The following is an 18,432-nucleotide window of genomic DNA, read 5'->3' as shown; positions in this document are numbered from 1 at the left end:
AAAAAAAAAACAATGGGAAGGATACATACAGGGAGGGTGGTTATCTATTGCTGTACTTGTTTGTCCTTATGCTACTGTCAGTTACTAGAGGCTGAAACAATTTCTGTATTCCCGTCGCCTAATGGAACAGTGTCCTGCATGCAGACGATGATCAATAATTAAATGAATTAAATGAATCATTTTGAGGCAAGAACAGAATAACTTTATGTACTTTCCCTTTCACCTTTCTTCCCTACAACTAATATGGGGCAAATGGAGGTGTCCACATCTTACATTGCCACTTGAGACTGTGTTTGCTGTGGGGTCTTTGGATAACAAACCCATTTTTAATCCAAACACTCTATGTTACTGGTTGTCTCTTGACATTGCTGCACCTTAATGTGCATGGGATGAGGTCTGACATTTAAAGAAAGGGAGAGAATTATGTCTATCTATGCTTCATTTCTGAATTAGCAGAGCTCAAGTTAATATTTAAAGCAATGCCTACTGTTTCTTTCACAGCTGCCCCTGGTTGCAGCATGTCAGAAAAACAAAAATGCTGGATTCTGGGCAGGCTTAGACACTTGGACAGAGAGGCAGAGATGGGCTTTCCTTGTGTCTGCATCAGATGTTTGCCTCCAGCTGGACTTTCTGTATTGCCTGGCTAACAAACCCTCTTAGCTTACCTCAGCTGGTTACTTTGCCCCTTACCAGGCATTTCTATTTGGATACATTTTCCCCCTTCACACTGCTAAATTTAAGACTTATTTTCAAATCTAATGTTCATGTGGCTGGTTGCCTGAGAGATCACATGTGGAGAGCTGAGAGACCCAGGCAGGGAACTGTGCCCTCACTTCTGGAGAGAGGGTCTGGAAACCATATGAATTGTAAATAGCTTTAAATTGTAAAAAAGTAATGCTTTCTGCCAAAAGGAGAGAGCCGGTTTTTTGTCTTTTTTTTTTTTTCCTTTCTAGACTCAGTTATTAGTTATCTGTTGGAAATTACTGACCTCTATCATGCAATCTGTTTACTGTCTTTATCAGCTGGGGTTGGACCAATTAGATTTAACCCCCTGGAGGACTCAGCTCTGCCAACACTTGCTTTATTAGAAATAGGTTTTGGGGTCACAAATATGTACCATAAGTTAAGTTATTTGGCACATGATTTTAATGGAAATTTGCCTTCTTTCACTTAATATTTATTTCTGAAACTTGGGTAATAGAAATAGGTTAATATTCTTTAAAATAACAGAGCCTAATTTTCCAGCAAGAAAAAAAAAATAAATAGGAAAAGGAACATGACTTCCTTTATTTGCTCTCTACCAAGTAAATAATGTACTACAGCATCACTTTTTACATTGAGAACTATGGCTTAGCATATGTCCCATTTTCTTTCTTGGGCTTTCTCTTTTTCACTTGATCTTTTTCTTTTGTTATAGAAGGTAGTTCCACAGTCTCTCTCTTTCTCTCTTTTTTTTTTTTTTTGCTTTTGGACTTAAGTTTTGTGAGAGCCAAGACACAGAGACGCTGTCACTTTTTCTTACATATAGACCATCAGCAATACCCTTTCATTTTGAATTGGCAAATATCTTCAGATTCTTCCCTTTCCCCTGTATTCCAAATTTTCCTTTTTCTGTATCTCATTTCTCACTCTTCTTCTACAGATAAAGAAAAAGAACACTAGAGTCAAGAAGTAAAATATGATAGGAAAACAATATTCAATATAAGCACTTAAAAGTAGAGAACATTTTAGGATGTTAGGTGTCTAAAAAAATAGAGATTATAGCAGAGCTTATGCAAATAAATATGCAAAGGAACATAGCATAAATGTTCAGAACTGGCATGCAGATTTGTTGATGTTCAGTTTCAAATCTGGTACTGATAATGTTGAATTAATATAAGTTCTACTCAAAGGATACCTAATTATTGGCCACCAACTCTGGCATGAAATCTCCCAATTAACCATGTCAAAAATACAATTCTCAATAGTGGCTTTTGTGATTGGAAAGAAATTTAGGAGAGAGAAGATTGCTTATACACATATTTAGATATATATTTGCAGATTACAAATAAAACAATAATGCCTGAAACCCCCTGATAGCTAGAAAGCCTTAAATTTAGCAGTGTGAAGGGGGAAAATGTGTCCAAATAGAAATGCCTGGTAAGGGGCAAAGTAACCAGATGAGGTAAGCTGGATTAACAGGGTTTGTTAGCCAGGCAATACAGAAAGTCCAGCTGGAGGCAAACATATACATTTTAACCAGGCTAGAGTTAAGCATTGCATTTTAATAGTCCATTTTAGGTCTCCCCCTCGACCGTGAGCCTCTTTAGGCCAAGAACCATACTGTGTTTATCTCTAGAGCTTGGCTCTCTGCCTGATATGTAGTAAGAGCTAAATGTTTGTTGAGTTCAGCAGAAACCACGTACTCTTTCAACCAGCAACATCCATTCAGGACACAGGTCATAATGAAGAAGCTGAGAATTTAAAGACATGAAAAACGTCAGTGTCTCTGTAGATATGCATCTTGCCTTATAGTCAAATGAAATTGTAAGTCATCGGTACACACTTTGAGGAAAATGAATAAGGCTTTTATTTTCTCAACTATTATGATTTGCCCTGCAATCATTTATTCTATTTTTACCCTCTTTCATACTTAGGGCCTTTCTAGCAGGTGTAGTTATGCGGAATTATTACTCACTTCAGCCGAAGAGCTAAATTCATGATGTATGTTAGCCATACATCATGAATGACCATGTAAATAATTAGTCCATTCAAAGATTTGTTCAATCAACAAATATGTATTGCTGCCTCTAATATGTGCTAGACACTGTCCTAAATACTAGGGATACAGAAATAAGCAAGACAGACAAATCTCCACCCTAAGGAGCCTACTATCTAGTGGGGAAAACAGACAATAAACAGAATAAAAATAAATAATATGATTTAAGGTAGTTATAAGTGCAACAAAGAAATAAAATCAAATAATAAAATAGGAAGTAATAGGGTGGAAGGTGGGGTGATGACTTTGAATAGGGCAGACAGAGAAGGCCCCTTGAAGAGATGAGATTTAAGTTAAAAGGAGCTAATCATGCCCGGATCTTGGATAAAAGGTACAATAAGTGTAAAAGCCTCAAAGTAGAAATAAACTTTACAGTAAGATGTTGACTGTGGCTAGAGCATTGTGGTAAGAGGAGTTCTGAGGGGGAAAGAGCCAATTCTTGTAGGTCATGGTGGGGAATTCCAATTTTATACTAATTGAAAAGCTATTAGAGGGTTTTAAGACAGAGAATGACATAGAATGACAAAAAAGATTTCCCTGGCTGCTATGTGGACAGTGGAAAGTAGAGAGGCAAGAACAGAAATAGAATGACAAATTATATTTCCTACTTTTGTCCAGGTGAGATGATGATGCCATATATTTGATGGTCGTAATGTAGAAGATAAAAAGCAGGAATATATCTTATTAAAGGTTTTCAAACATATGAGAATAAAATAGTGCAATGAACTTTTATTTATGCATTACCCAGCTGCAGCCACCATCAAATTCCTGATATCGTTACATCCATCCTCACTTTTTATTGTCTGGGGTATTTTAAAAGCAAATTATATATATCATATAACATTATCAGTAGAAACTTTAGTGTTTTGAACAGAAAAGAAACTTAAAATATATTTAGTCATGATACTATTACTATACCAATAAAGTAGCAGAACTCCTTTAATATCATTTAATACCCAAAGTTTGAAATGCATTTTGAAGGTAGAGTCAACAGGAGTGCTGCCATATTGGGTGTTTGTGAAGAGAGAAATGAGAATGGTTCTTGGCTGAGGTTCCAAGATGGGAAAATAGGGAAGGAGCATATTACTGTGGTGTTTGTTTGTTTTCCCCTAACTGGGAGACTAGAGTTCTATTACAATATTAATCATTCTGTAGAGATGTAGGATAAGCAGTTGAAATTTAGGGGAGATGTTGGGCCCGAAGACATATATTCGAAAATTATCTGGCCACCTAGGGTGGGAGTCTAGCTTCTAGACAGTGAAGAGAGGAGCTCTGAGTCATTCCAAGGTTTGAAGATGGGAAGAAGGGAAAGGGCTGGCTAAGGATTTGAGAAGGACTGATCAATGGAGTAAGAAGAAAACCAAGAGGATATGGTGCTCTAGATTTAAAACAAACAAACAAAATGTTTGAAGAAAGCAGGAGTAGCTAACAGTGCTGAGTAAAGTGAAAACTGAGAACTGATACTTGGATTTAGCAAGATGAAGAGAAGTTGCAGTTGGAGGGATGAAGACAAAATCCTGATTGGACAAAGCATGGACAATCAGGAAGTGGAGATATTGAACATAGATAGCACTTCGAAGACTTGAAATAAAAAATAAGAATGTACTATCCTTATATTAAGGGTGCTTTATAATAATAAAAATAGTTTACAAAATGCTTTCATAAATTGATCTTATAAGATACTCACAGATGTCATGATAGGTGTTTAAATGTCAGGTGGGTTTATACCATTTTAAATACATCAGTGTTATGAATAAAGAGGTATTCTGAGGGGTTGGCATAAGTCAATTAATGCAGGTCATAGTAGAGATTTCCAATTTTGGTCAACTTCTTGCCCAAGTCACATGGATGTTGGGGTGAACCTGGACCCAACTCCACGTTTTCTGATTCTAATGACATGGACTTTTTCTATTGTGTGGCATCATTTTTGTCATATACAGGAATTCAGGATTCTTTAAGAATGTAAGGATTCTTAAAAAGTTGATTTCAACTTCTGGTCTATTCTGAACAGTATTTTGTATCAAGATTGTATTGAGATTGTCCCTTCAATGTTATCCTCAAAGGACAGAGTCTTTACCATAAATTTACTCAATTTTTGTTTAAGCAATCCATTAGGATTTGTCATTCATTAATCTGAAATATTACCTTGAACTTTGTTTATACTCATAATGAAAGTGTCTAGGGTACAAAATTGATGGCTCATTGAAAGGCAGTATTCTAGTAATTGTGAGCAATAAGATTTATACTGGTTTTGAAAGAAATATGAATGACATAATGATTGAAACCTCAGAAAGCAGAGATAGTTTACTCATGACCACAAGTAAATCCTGATTGAAATGTGTTGGTGTGATGTTGTCATGATTCTGAGAAGTAAAGTCTAGAGGGACCAGAGTAATATAGTCCAGGCATATAGTTTTCTGATGAGCTCATTGTATAAGGGGACAAAGCAGGGAATATCTTGAGGAATGAAAGTTAATATATCCTTTATTAGACAATTTCTCTGCTCTATCAGTTTTCTCACTGGGCTTTTGATGACAGCTGTATGGCAAACAATCTAATACTGAGGTCATTCTCCTGAAGTGCAGGTATTCTTTGCTGACTGGAAGAACATCCACATGCTCCAGGTATCAGAAGGCAAAGATGATTCAATTGGGGTTATTTAAGAAACAGATTTCTGTTTTTGCACTATTTTCTAGATTCCTTGATAATCAAAGTATGTATCTAACTCCACTTGTAGCTCTACCACTAAGCCCAGTGCCTGGCTCAGAATGTTTATTTTATGTGTATGGTCTTGAACTCATTAATGAAGGGTACTTTGCATGCCAGTGGGTGATGATCTAATTAAGAAGTCTACCTACATGTTGTCCTATTTCAGAAGGACTCAAAATGATAAACATTACAACCTACTTTAAAGTAATATTTTAAATTTTTCTTAAAAAGTGTTTAAGACTTAAAATGACTACAAATCTAGTAAATAAATAAACTCATGATCTTCCAGTGATATCATGCAGCTGTACTTTGTACTCCAAAAGCAGGAATGCTATTTCCAGAAAACCAGGTTCTCTAACCAGAGTAAACCAGATCACACAACTGAGAGACACATTTGCTTTGTCTATGTTTGTATGACATGTATCATTACTTGGCACGTTAAGCGACTAATATTTTTTTTCTGGCTTAACAGACATTTAGTTCTCTCATAACCTGGCCCTATATAGAAAAATTTATTAATAATACATTTATTATTATTATGTAGTCCAGACATATTCCCACTAGAGGCAATGGGAAAACACAATATAAGCCTATGTCCTGGAACCAAGATATTCAGGTTTTATCCTGTTTCATTGGGAGCTGTATTCTCTTAGGGTATTTTTCAAAAACAGAAATTATTATTCACTACTGAGCTGGGTAAGAGCATATTTTCTGATTTCTCAAAATAAAGTGAGGCAACTTAGATAAAGGGAATGGTCGATCTACTCTGGCTAACGTGATTGCTTGTAGATTTTTTTCATCAAAATATGTTCTTTATATAAGGAATATCTCAAAAACAGTTACTTTTTTTCCTGCAGACATTATTCTTAGAACATTTCAATAGTCAGTAGTTATCTATAGAATATTTTTTTAATGGAAAGGTACTAAAAATTATCTTCTAACTTCATTTACTAATCTAGAAAAAAGAGTAAATTGGATGACACAAAGTTTTGCAGATTTTCCTCCAAAAGTATTAAGGTGGAGGGGAGGAGCACAAAGACTCATGGCAGTTGCTCATATTGACTTTATAGAATTGAAATTGGAACTAGAGAAAGGTGAAAAAGCTTAGATTTAAAAAAGAATATTTTAATGACATGAATATGTCGACAGCAAAATTGGGAAGTGGGCTCTTAGTTTGTAGAGGATGCTCAGCTGTGCGGCCCACACCTGCTTCCATACTGCAGATGTACTTCCCGGGCTACCAAGAGTGCTGCCTACATACAACCCTCCAATGTCAGCCCTCTCTGAGAATTGCCCTTGGCTGAGGAGAGTTGTTTTGCTCAAGGTCACCCCTCCTTGCTGGGTTCAGACTGCATCCAATGAATGAACAATGCCAAGGTATCCGGTCTGGCCTCCTTGATCCAACTCTGAAGTCCTGGTTCGGCTCCATGTGGTTGCTCCCCATGAGGTTGGTTGAGCCTTTGTTGTGACTGCATTAACAGCCCAAATGTGCTGCCTTCACTCCTCTACAGGTGCTAATTTTAAGAGAAGTTGCCAGTAAACTTCCTGCATACAGATCTCCTTCTGAAACTGCTGCTTAGGAATCCAACTGAGACTTTAATAACTCTGTTTCTCCACAGTCACATCTAAGATGTTTCCTTCAGCATTCATATGAGAGCAGGTGTAATAGACTTCCTTTGAAATATTTTTCTTCTGATTTCCTTTGGCCTCATCCTCTATTAGCCATTTATTAATGGAATCCTACTAAGAATTTACAGAAGACAAAAGATCTTAAGAGACCGATTCAGGAGAAGGGTTTCAGTTTAGGAAAATGAAGAAAGAGAATGCATTTTCTGTGCAACTCTCAGTAGGCTTATTTAGTTCAGGTAAAATTTAGTAAGTAAATTGATCATTCTGTTTTAAAAATGGGAAGGCTACATTATGTATGTGTTTTGCATTCTAATAATTCACAACAGGATCTATAGGGATTTATATGTTGAGCAAGATATCTCTAAGATCGATTACTTTTTCTCAGCAAAATGTTAAACTAAGCTATTCATGCTGTAGGACTACATCTTCTACCGTCTCCCCTTCTTCCCACCCTTTCCCCCTGGCAAAATTGGTGCGAGAGCATCTTTAGCAGCCGACCACAGACCTCCCCTGTGTTTCTGCCTCAGCATAAGCATTGTGTTAATAAGAAGGGAGGAAAAAAGAGGAAAACATCTGCATTCTTCAAGATAAATAGATTCCAAAGATATGAGTATTATGCTATTCTCAATGTAATGAGATTCTGTTCACCAGTCTGTTGTTAGAGGATTAAGGCCAAGCTGTGTCTAACTCTAGTGTGGCTCTGACAGCGGTGGGATTGAAAAGAACCAGAAACTGCTGCTGTCCACTGAACATTTGTGTCATGGGACCATGATTGCAAGCTGTCTTTGGATCCCAGTTTTTAAACAGTGGGAGTGTGCACGATTGCTGTGATCAAATCCTTTCAAGTCCTTAGGGTCCATTCTTTTTCTAGATAGGCAATATGTAAGTATCATAGAAAATAACTACAAGAGAAGAATAAATATAAATGTATTAAAAACATGGGCTTTGTGAACTCAGGTTCTAGCCCCAGCTCTGCAACTTAATGTGACCTGGGAAGAGTTTTCTTTTCTTCTATTTTTCCTCCTCAATTGGCCTTTAAAATATCTACATATAAGGCCAACAATTCATGTATTGAATATAATTCAAACAGTACAAAACAGTATGCAATAAAACGAAGTCTCCTTTCCATCCCACTTTATTTTCCTTCTCTTGTGGCAATCACTGAACAGTTTCTCATGTGTCTTTCAAGATATTTTCTATCAGTGTAGGAACAGAGATACATGTATATATATCTTTGCTTCAAAATACTGTTAGGATTTTACCATGCATATGCAGTGTTCTCCATGTGTCTGTTTTAAACTAATAATGTAGCTTAGAGAATATTTTATATTATTTTATATCAGCACATATAGACCTATCTTATTTTTTTTTTTGTGGCTGCATTATAGTCCATTTGTTATATGAGCGATTAAATAGGTTTGTCATGGTATGTCGATCTAATCTTTATTTGTGGGCATTGTTGGTTTCTAATAAATGGCTATTACATATAATACTGCAATAAACATTTTGTAATCCATCTTTGAGCACTTATGTGATCAGTTTTTTAAAATAGAATATTTACATCAAAGTGTGTAGGTATTTACATTTTTGACAGATGTTGCACAATAGGCCAAATATCTCAATTTCTCAGAACTTCAGTTTTCTATTCTATAAAATGGGAGTAACAGCTTATGGCTATCTTATAGGGCCGTTGTAGGATTAAATGAGATAAAATGCATGAATAGTGTTGTCAGATGTAGCAAATTAAAATATAGGATGTCCAGTTAAATTGAAATTCACATCAACAGTGATAACTTTTTTTAGTATAAGTATACCCCAATACAGCATGAGACATATACTAAAAATTATTTGTTGTTTATCTAAAATTCAAATTTAATTGAATATCACTTATTTTATTTGGCAATCCTATGCATGAAGGGATCAGCACAACCCTAGAATACAGGAAGCACTAAAAAATGTTGGTTGCTATAATTTTTATTAGATATTCAGGGAAATGGTATCATTCAACAAATGTTTTTGGAAATAATTATTTTATACTCATTAATTACTTACCTTTTATTCAACGGATATTTATTGAGTGCCTACTATGAACTTGGCATTATTTTAGGTCTTGAGGTTACAATGGTGAATAAAACAATGTCTGTATGAGCAAAATACTCTTGTATGTTATAGGTCTGACAAGGACTTGAGATTAAAGAAGAAAGCATGATCGTTGTGTGTGAATTGATTGGTTTATTAAGTGAGGTCCATAATATTGATCTTCTTTATTATCTTCTCCTTCTGGAACCCCAACATGTCTTCTGTGGCTTTTGAAGAAATCCTCTTTTCAGGAATCTATGTTGCTAATGGGCAATCAGAAACATTAGAGTTTAGAAAGGATGACAGGAGCCTTGAGGGGCCCACTGAAGAGCTCCTCCTTCCGTCCCTTAAAGGTCTAGCAATGGGCTTGGCATTTTGCTTAAGGTAAATGCTTGATTTCTATCCTCGGCAGCCAATCGTTCAGTGCCATGGAGCTTGGTAGGTGCTATCTCACTCTCAGACTTGCATTTTCTCAAGAGGGTTCTCAGCAAAGCCTAGCAGCTTTTAAGATCTCACCATGAAGAAACAGTTTCAAACCAATTATCAACAATTATTAGATGCAGTTGCTATCTTTCACAACCTTAGAACTCAGATTCTCTGATGTTCTGAGAGTAGATATTATGCAGGCATACCTCATTTTATTGCACTTCACAGATATTGCATTTTTTTTTACAAATTGAGGGCAAGACCTGCCACCAGCAAAAAGGATACGACTCATTTTATTGTGCTACTCACTTTATTGAGGTGGTCTGGAACTGAACTTGCAACATCTCTGAGGTATGCCTGTAGTTAATGGGTGTATTTTAAGGAATTATTTTCTCTTAGTCATTCTAGTCACTATTTTATGGCAATTAAACTCCATATGTTTTATGGTGTCTTTGGAATTTAAATTGTATGAGTCCTTTTCTTGAGTTTTGGCATAGTATTTAGCAATTGACTTTACCCCATCTATTTTTGAAAACCCTGGTCCAAAGAAGCATTAATTAAATTGTGTTCATTTCAAAAGCTGAAATAAAATAAACATATTTTCAAGTCTTTGATTTCTTGATTCAGTGAAATTAAACAAATTAACTTGCTTTCAGAGTATTCATATATCACAATTCCTCTACTAGAGCAGAAGGGCTTTCCTTGACAAAGGTAAAAGCAAAGTTTGTGCCAAGTCTGTGGACCTACATGTCATTGCCACAGCCCACAAGGCCGTCCTGTGTTCCCCTCGCAGAGCTATGATGCAAGCTTGCTTCGAACATGAGCTCTAAGAACAGCTGCACCACACATGGAGAGCCAGGCAGTGCCTGTTTTCCTTGTTTTAGGATGATGACAAAATGCAATCACTATACAAACTAAAATCTTAGAAGAAGTCTAGAGATATTTTGAAGATGAGCTTTAAAACAAATCTTCCTGTCTGCCCCTCCAGTCCTGCTGGTATGTCTTTTATGTGTTGTCAGTGGCGGTGGTAGTGGGTAGAATGAGAAAAAGATGGAATTTAAAATACAGTGATTTAAATGCATTTGCAGGTTCTGATCAGTTAATATTTGTTCGGTAAGTTTGGCTACTTCTTAGCTATGACCCTTAGTGCTCACTGAGATATATTTCTGAACTTCTAGTTAACTGCAGCTATCATTACCTGGTAAGACAGAATAGAAATAACAGTTAAAAAAAAAACCCTCTTCTGATTGTGTTATACACATTGATTGTTCTACAGATCTATATTCAATTCAAATAAGGATTTTAACCCTCTTTGATTTACCAATATCTCCAGGCCCCTTTTCTTTAAAACTCTAATTACATCTGTAGAACGTTCCTTTCTCCTCTTTTAAATAATCTATTTTGTACTGCTTCCTTTTATTCTTCATTCAATTTCTGGTTACTTCTTCAAGACATAAGATGATTTTTTTTTTTAATTTTAATTTTACTTTGTTATGATTATGCTTTCTTCTTAATAGGATGCTGCCCTAAATTCTAACAGATGTATCTGTTATAAAGGTTACTGATGAAGTAGTTAAATAGGGCTAGGGTCAGAGTCGACATCTAGGGAGTACCGCTTGCTGTTTCCTGCCAGATTGCTAATTAGCTTTGAATAATATTTCTTTTGAGGAAGTTTCTCCCATGGTTGTGTACCTTCATAACAATATTTTGCTTCATGCTCAGAAAAATTTTGTGTCAGCCTCATTGTTGCCTTGTGAAGGTTTTCCACAGCCCATAGCCCACAGAGGTGATATTGGGTCCTGTGGAATTTGTACATGCACATACCAGAAGGTTTTTAAGACCTCAAATATTGTTAGTCATAAGACTTTGGAGGCAAAATGTTTGGAGTGTTTCTTTTTAGGGAGAACTTTCCACTGTAGTAGGTGGAGAGGGATAGGTGATCAAGGACAGGGCAGATATTGGAAGGTGTCTAGAATAACAAAAGGGCCTTTTGGGAAGAGGAGCTTGGAGAGACTGCTAGGTATATGTTTTGGGAAGAAAGCAGGCAGGTGGCAAGAGAGAAAAAGAAAGAGGACTAGAGTGAGATAAAGTAAGGGAGCTTGTGCTTATATATGATTATAGGAATCTTCTGCTTTCTTGGCCTCTTGAATGACATGAGTGGATTGATAGATCTTAGCAAAGCATGGTCAAATGACTTATTTTGTGGCTTTCTGCTTTGGGAAATATTTGACAAGTTAAAAAGTAGAGGTTAAAATACAGGTAGAGATGCAGGGGGATAGGAGAGGAATGGGCATGAGGATTTGGCATGAAGAAAGGTATTTTGCTCTGCTTTATCACTCTTCTGTATGATTCCAAAAAGACTTCATGTTTACAATATCAGATTGTTCCATATCAGGATTCTTTGCATGCTCTGGGGGTTTGCCAATGTTTTTCTTAAAGAGATTTTGTTGTGGTATTTTTTCAAGTGTAGCCGTTAATTCAAGTAATTCACATGGATACAGTCACACCTTTAAAAACATCTTTCCAAATGCTTTGGTTTTACAGGGGGAAATATCATGATACTGAACTGGAGAAAAACAGATTAGGGAGAATTTAAATAAGAAAATTTAGGTTTCTTACCAAAGAGTGGCTATTGCCACTTATCTGTACAAACTTAACTGTCAAATGTGCATTTTGAAATCTGTATTTCCTTTTTACTTTGGTTGATTTTCATTTGGAGCTTATAGTGTACAGGTAGTAGGAAGAAAAGTTTGGAAATGAAGCTTAATATCATTTTGGCTTCTTCCTGAAACAGATGCACTTTCCATAGAGACTTCAGGGCAATTCAGTAGCAGTGCAATTTCCGTGAGTAATGACACGGTCTCCATCTCATTCTAGTCACATCAGCTTTTATCTGAGGTACTGTCCCCTGAGAAATGTCACTAAGGCTCTGAAGGAGTTATCATCAGGAGAAATAAACCAGCACATAAACCATACCTGTAAATATAAATAAAGTGAAATTTAGAACGCTTCCTGGGTTCTCCTGTTGTCATTGAACTAGAGAAAGTGCAGAAAAGTATGGCTTGGGAAAAATGATTGAGTTCTGGCTAGAGATGAAAATGCTGCAGTTGAAAACTTTCCAGAACAACATGTACTTGGATTCATATTAAAGAAAAATTTTTTGAGTGTTTAAGCCAAATGACCCAGCAGGGTTGATAGTGTGAGGCATATTTCACAGTTGTATAAATATTTAAAACTGTTTTCCAGCCTATAAAACAAGTAAATTAGGTTGTTTTTAAAAACTGCATAATGAAATTAACCTGCCCACCTTAACTTGTTGGGGGACCTGCCCTACTCATCCAGCCTTCTCTCCTAAAAGGGAATCACTGAGAAAGAAGTGTGACGAAGGTTTCCAACTTGGAAAACAAAGCTGGTTTAGAGAATATCAGAAGAGATGATTAGCATCACGGCATACTGCCACAGGTGGTCTGTTTCCAGATGGCCTGTCTGCCTAACTTGTCATTGGGGCCCAACCAACTAGATACAATAAGCTTTTCATTATAAACCCCTTTGTGAAGTATAGACTCAGGGCTCCAATATATACATGAGAGCAGTGCAGCGTCTTGGCTGTGTTGTTCCCAATTCTGAGCTATTGATCCTAGCCATTAGAACACCACCAAGTTTGTCCTTAACCACAGGGCCATGGATGATTTGTAGGTGGTCTTTCTCATTAAATCTTCCAAGGCTTCTTTTATTGCCCATTGTTCTTGCCCTTTCCAAAATTTATCCGTTTCCTTTTACTTGCATTTTAGCTATTGCCCCGAACCACTCTCCCTTGCCTCTGTCTCCTCTTTCACATCTTGCCTTCAGTTAAACAGACTTCTGAGATAATGGCAGTGATGTTTTTACATTTATGAATAATAGAGTTCAAAAAGAATGTCAGTGACTGAATGTATTCCATCCCTTTCCCCTTTTTAATGTTCTGGTCAAGGAAATGTAAGTGAGAGTTAATAGCTACTCTCTAAAGGTGATACCATGGGGTGGTGGAAAGAGCACATGGCTAAGAGTTAGCCATCATGAGTTTAGCCCCAGGGGTACTGCTAACTCACTGGGTATCCTTGGTCAAATTACTTGGCTTCTCTGGGCCTTTGTTCTCACATCACTCAGGTAAAAGATTTTGTAAGGTCCTTTGAGTTTAATGTTCTAGAAAAGTCTTATCTGCCTCTTTTGTCATGTGATGGTCTATTGTGAATATATTCCCTTGATTCTTCTCTGTTCCTAAAAAAATTAATTTTGTTTTTGTTCTTAGACTACAGAATGAAAAATGGATGAATGTCAAAGTGGGAGACATCATTAAATTAGAAAATAACCAATTCGTTGCAGTGAGTATTTAGTATTGTTTAAAGAATTTATCTCAGATTAAAATAGCATATGTACTGTAGTATTTACAGTGGAAAATTTAGTAAATCTATACTAATTCAGAATAATTGAAGAGAAATGCCAGGATGTATTTGTAAAAAACTCAATTATAAATGTTTCAAAATACATATTAATTAATTACTTTCAATAACATGGCAACTCAGATAAAGCTGAGTGATTATCACCTTGTCTATCTTCATTGGGATATTTTTAAATTAATAGATATAAAAGGTTTACCAAGGTTTGATGTAAATAAGAGCTTTTACAATGCTACAGAGTACTCTAAAAAGTTTGTTCTCATATAATTTGAATACTTTTCCTTAATAATGGAATTAATACTGTTAATTTGCAGGGTATTTGAAGAAAAGATCAGCTAGAGGAAAATGTATACCCTTCTCTGAATCAGAAACAATCAGAAAATTTCTATTGATTGTTTTGAATTAACAAAATGCTACTTATGAGGTTTTGCTTTGTATAGTAAAGAACCAGAAAGATTAATTTGACCTAAACTCCTGTCCTGACAAGGATTAGATTTGAACCTCTCTTGACCCAGGAGAGCATCTCATCAAGTCTTTATCAGTACCTTTCTAAGGTATCCTTCCAGAGAGGCCGTTTTGTGGTCTAATTGTCCTCTTCGTTATTTTAAGTTTCATAGCTTCGAGTCAGAGTTATTTGTTTCACTCTAATATCTGTAAATAAATCTTCATTTAAAAAATATGTGGGACAGTAGAAAGTTGGAAAATTTCAGAAAAAGAAAACTTTTAAAAACATCTATTTGAGCTGTATTGAATCAAAAACTTCTTGCTAAAGTATAGAGATACAAAACACTGTTTTCTACATGAAAAAAAGTAAATGGCCAGTGTTCTGTTTATAAAAAATTATTAATTTGTGGCGATGAAATTTAGGGGCAAGAATTTTTTTTAAATCAAAGAAAGGGCCTATTTGTGAGTATATGATACAATATCCATTGTTATTCTCTTCCATTCTTTTTCTTCTTTTTTCACCATCTTTTTCTTAGTCTTCTCAAATAAATTTAAAATGAAAATAATGATATATCTAGTACATATTAGTACTCAATATGTGTTTGTTGGATATGAAATTTAAATTTTAAATAAAAATATTATCTGTAATCTTATACATTTTCATTTTTAGAACTTTATTCTGATTTTTGTCCATGTCAGCATATTTTCCCCTAAGTATATTCATACTGCATGAGCTACTTTGGATTTTTATTTTTGAACTACAAAAAAATTTAAAAAAAGATAATATTGTAGGTGATAAGGAAGGTAAAGAACTCTATATGTTAGAATGGCTTAACAAAATAAAAGGAAGTCCAAATATGGTGTTCTAATGAATTTTACAAATTTATCTTTCCTCCAGGTTATGGGACCACTATCCTAATATTCTTTCACTGTTGTAGTTTGGTTTTTAAACACCAACAAAGCAAAATGAAACATAGCAAAATGCTTTCTGTGATTTAGAATTGTATTTCAGTGATTTTGCAGCCAACCAGAGGAAAGAGTGTATATTTGGGGATCAGAGCTTTGAATTCTAGTTCCAGCTCTGCCCTTTAAGCTCTGTGTGGCTATGTATAAGGTGTTAAATCTCTTAGAGCCTTGGGTTCCTCACTTAGATATGATGAAGCTCTCTCTATGACTTTTTAAAGATTATAAACTTTACATGGGTTAATTTAGTTCATCTAGTGCTTGTGGGGCCAGAGATGACCTTTTCAGGATTATAATCCATACCATGGGAATAGTATTATCCCCCTCACAGGTTTGTTGAGAAAATAGTGACACAATTATGCAAAAGTGTTTTGTAAACCCTTAAAGAATTGTACAGCTTTTAGGTGTTATCACTTGAGGTTTTGCTTCATTTATTCTTTAATTCAACAAACATTAATGGTGCCTAATAAATCTATGAGGGCAATGTTGTTGGCTCTGAGTACTCAGAGAAGTTTAGCAGATTCTTTTCGATTTTCCTCTGATTGAAGTATTTGTTTCAGATTTCCATGAGGCAGCTGTGCAAGGTGGGGTAAGGGGCCTTGTGTTAGAAAACACTACTTCATTCTTGGGAGCCACAGCTGGAGCCTCTCCTGGCAAAGCATGTGAGAAAGCACCAATAATTGAGGAAGAAAGTACAAATGGGGGTCTAAGGAAGATAGTTCTGGTGGGCGTTAATGACTGCCTGGCCCACCTTTGAGTTCCAAAAATCATGCTTTCTCTTTCCTAAAAAATAAATTGGTTTGCTTTATCAAGGCTCTTTCTCATCTATGGATGAAAAGAGTCACAGAAGCTGTAGAGGCAGAAGTTGTTTTCTGATTCGTCACAGTGTAACTAAAGCATACCCACTATAGAGAGAACATGTGAAGAGTGTATGCCACTCTTGAGCCCACATGACCCATCCTGATTTTAAATGGAAAAAAATGTTTTTGAAAATTCACCTTGGTCTTGTTTCTCATATTTAAATTTCAATGAATATGATAGCAATAGAACTTCATGCTCTTTGGGTCTGTGCCTTTCTTCCCTGAGCTTCAAAGAATAATTTTAAACAAAATCTAAAATTTTCTAATCCTTATCATCTGTGATTGAAAATAGTTATGAAATATAAAGATGCCTGTTTATACCTAGAGCTGCTTTTCTTTTAAAACTTCTTAACCTCACAATTTAGACAACACACACATCCCATTTATTTTGAGATGGAAAATTAAAAGCTTGAAACAATGAAAGAAGTGGATTGTTTTTAAATTTAACCTTTAAAACTTTAGAATGGCACAATTCTAATATTTTTAAAAACAAAATTAAGAAAATTACACAGATTTGGAATGTCAATTGTACATTAGGTATAGCTAGAAAATTGTTAGGCTAATATGTCAAAATAAATTGCTAAAATTTTAGTCAATTCTTTTTAGACATTCAAATCCTTCAGAATTTCATAAAACCCCTTCTCTTACTTATTATTATTTATTTTTATTAAAGTATAGTTGACATACAATATATATTAGTTTCAGGTGTACTATATAGTGATTAGATATTTATATAACTTACAAACTGATCATCCTGATAAATCTAGTACCCATCTGACAGCATACATAGTTATTACAATATTATTGACTGTATTGCCTATGCTATACTTTGTATCTTCATGACTATTTTGTAACTACCAATTTTTACTTCTTAATCCCTTCCCCTTTTTCACTACCTCCCCATCCCCCCTCTCATCTGGCAACCATCAAAATGTTCTCCATATCTATGCGTTTGTTTCTGTTTTGTTTATTTTTTTTCCCTTTAGATTCCACATATAAATGAAATCATATGGTATTTGTCTTTCTCTGTTTGACTTACTCTACTCAGCACAATACCCTCTAGGTCCATTCATGTTGTTGTAGAAGGCAAAATTTCATTCTTTTTTATGGCTGAGTAATATTTGATTGTATATATGTGCCACCTCTTCTTTATCCATTCGTTCTTTGATGGACACCCAGGTTGCCTCCATATCTTGGCTATTGTAAATAATGCTGCAATGAATATATGGATGCACATGTAGCTTAGAAGTAGTGTTTTGGATTTGTTCAGACAAATTCCCAGAGTAGAATTACTGGATCCTCCTTTGTCTCTTGTTACAGCCTTTGTTTTCAAGTCTATTTTTTCCGGTATGAGTATTGCTACTCAGCTTTGTTTGTTTGTTTGTTTGTTTCCATTTTCATGAAATATCTTTTCCCATCCCTTCACCCCAGTCTATGTGTGTCTTTCGATCTGAAGTGAGTCTCTGGTAGGCAGCATATGTAAGGGTCTTGTTTTCTTATCCATTCAGTCACCCTGTTTAGATTGGAGCATTCAATCCATTCACATTCAAAGCAATTGCTGATAAATATGTAGTTATTGACATTTTATTATTCATATTTTTAATTGTTTTCTCCTTTTTCTTCTTCTTCTTCTTCCTCCTCCTCCTCCTCCTCCTTCATGAAGTTTCTCTAATTTTTTTTTTTTATAATACTGGTTTGGTGTTGATGAACCCTTTTAGCTGGTTCTTTTTTATGTTTTCTCTTTTTGTTTTTATGTTTTCTATCTCTTTGTTAAAGTTCTCACTGAGTTCCTCCATTCTTCCCCTAAGTTCATTGAGCATATCCTTATAAGAAGTGTTTTGAACTCTGGAGATCTGGAGATTGCTTGTCTCCATTTTGTTTAGTTTCTTTTTTTTTTTTCTGGAGCTTTGTTCTGTTCTTTCATTTATGACATGTTTCTTTGTCTCTGCATTTTGGCTATCTTCCTGTGTTTGTTACTATGTATTAGGTAGGGCTCCTATGTCTCCCACTCTTATTAGAATGGCCTTATGTAGTAGATGTCCCGTGTGGCCCAGTGGTGTAGTCTTCCTGGTCACCTGAGATGGATGCTCTAGGTTTGTCCCTTGTATGGGTTGTGTGTGCCTTCTTG

At 35.5% G+C, this 18,432-nt stretch overlaps 1 protein-coding gene across 1 annotated transcript in view; it reads left to right on the top strand.

The window, feature by feature from the left end:
- ATP8B4 (ATPase phospholipid transporting 8B4 (putative)) overlaps positions 1 to 18,432 on the top strand; it is a 203,625-nt gene that overhangs the window by 69,828 nt on the left and 115,365 nt on the right. The window contains exon 7 of the mRNA XM_011355090.2: positions 13,890 to 13,962. Within this exon, the coding sequence (XP_011353392.1) occupies positions 13,890 to 13,962 (73 nt within the window). The remainder of the gene's footprint in view (positions 1 to 13,889; positions 13,963 to 18,432) is intronic.

Source organism: Pteropus vampyrus, unplaced genomic scaffold (genome assembly GCF_000151845.1).
Source record: "Pteropus vampyrus isolate Shadow unplaced genomic scaffold, Pvam_2.0 Scaffold19, whole genome shotgun sequence".
NCBI lineage: Eukaryota > Metazoa > Chordata > Mammalia > Chiroptera > Pteropodidae > Pteropus > Pteropus vampyrus.
The sequence above is the reverse complement of the archived record's forward strand: the minus strand, read 5'-3'. Positions and strand labels throughout refer to the sequence as shown.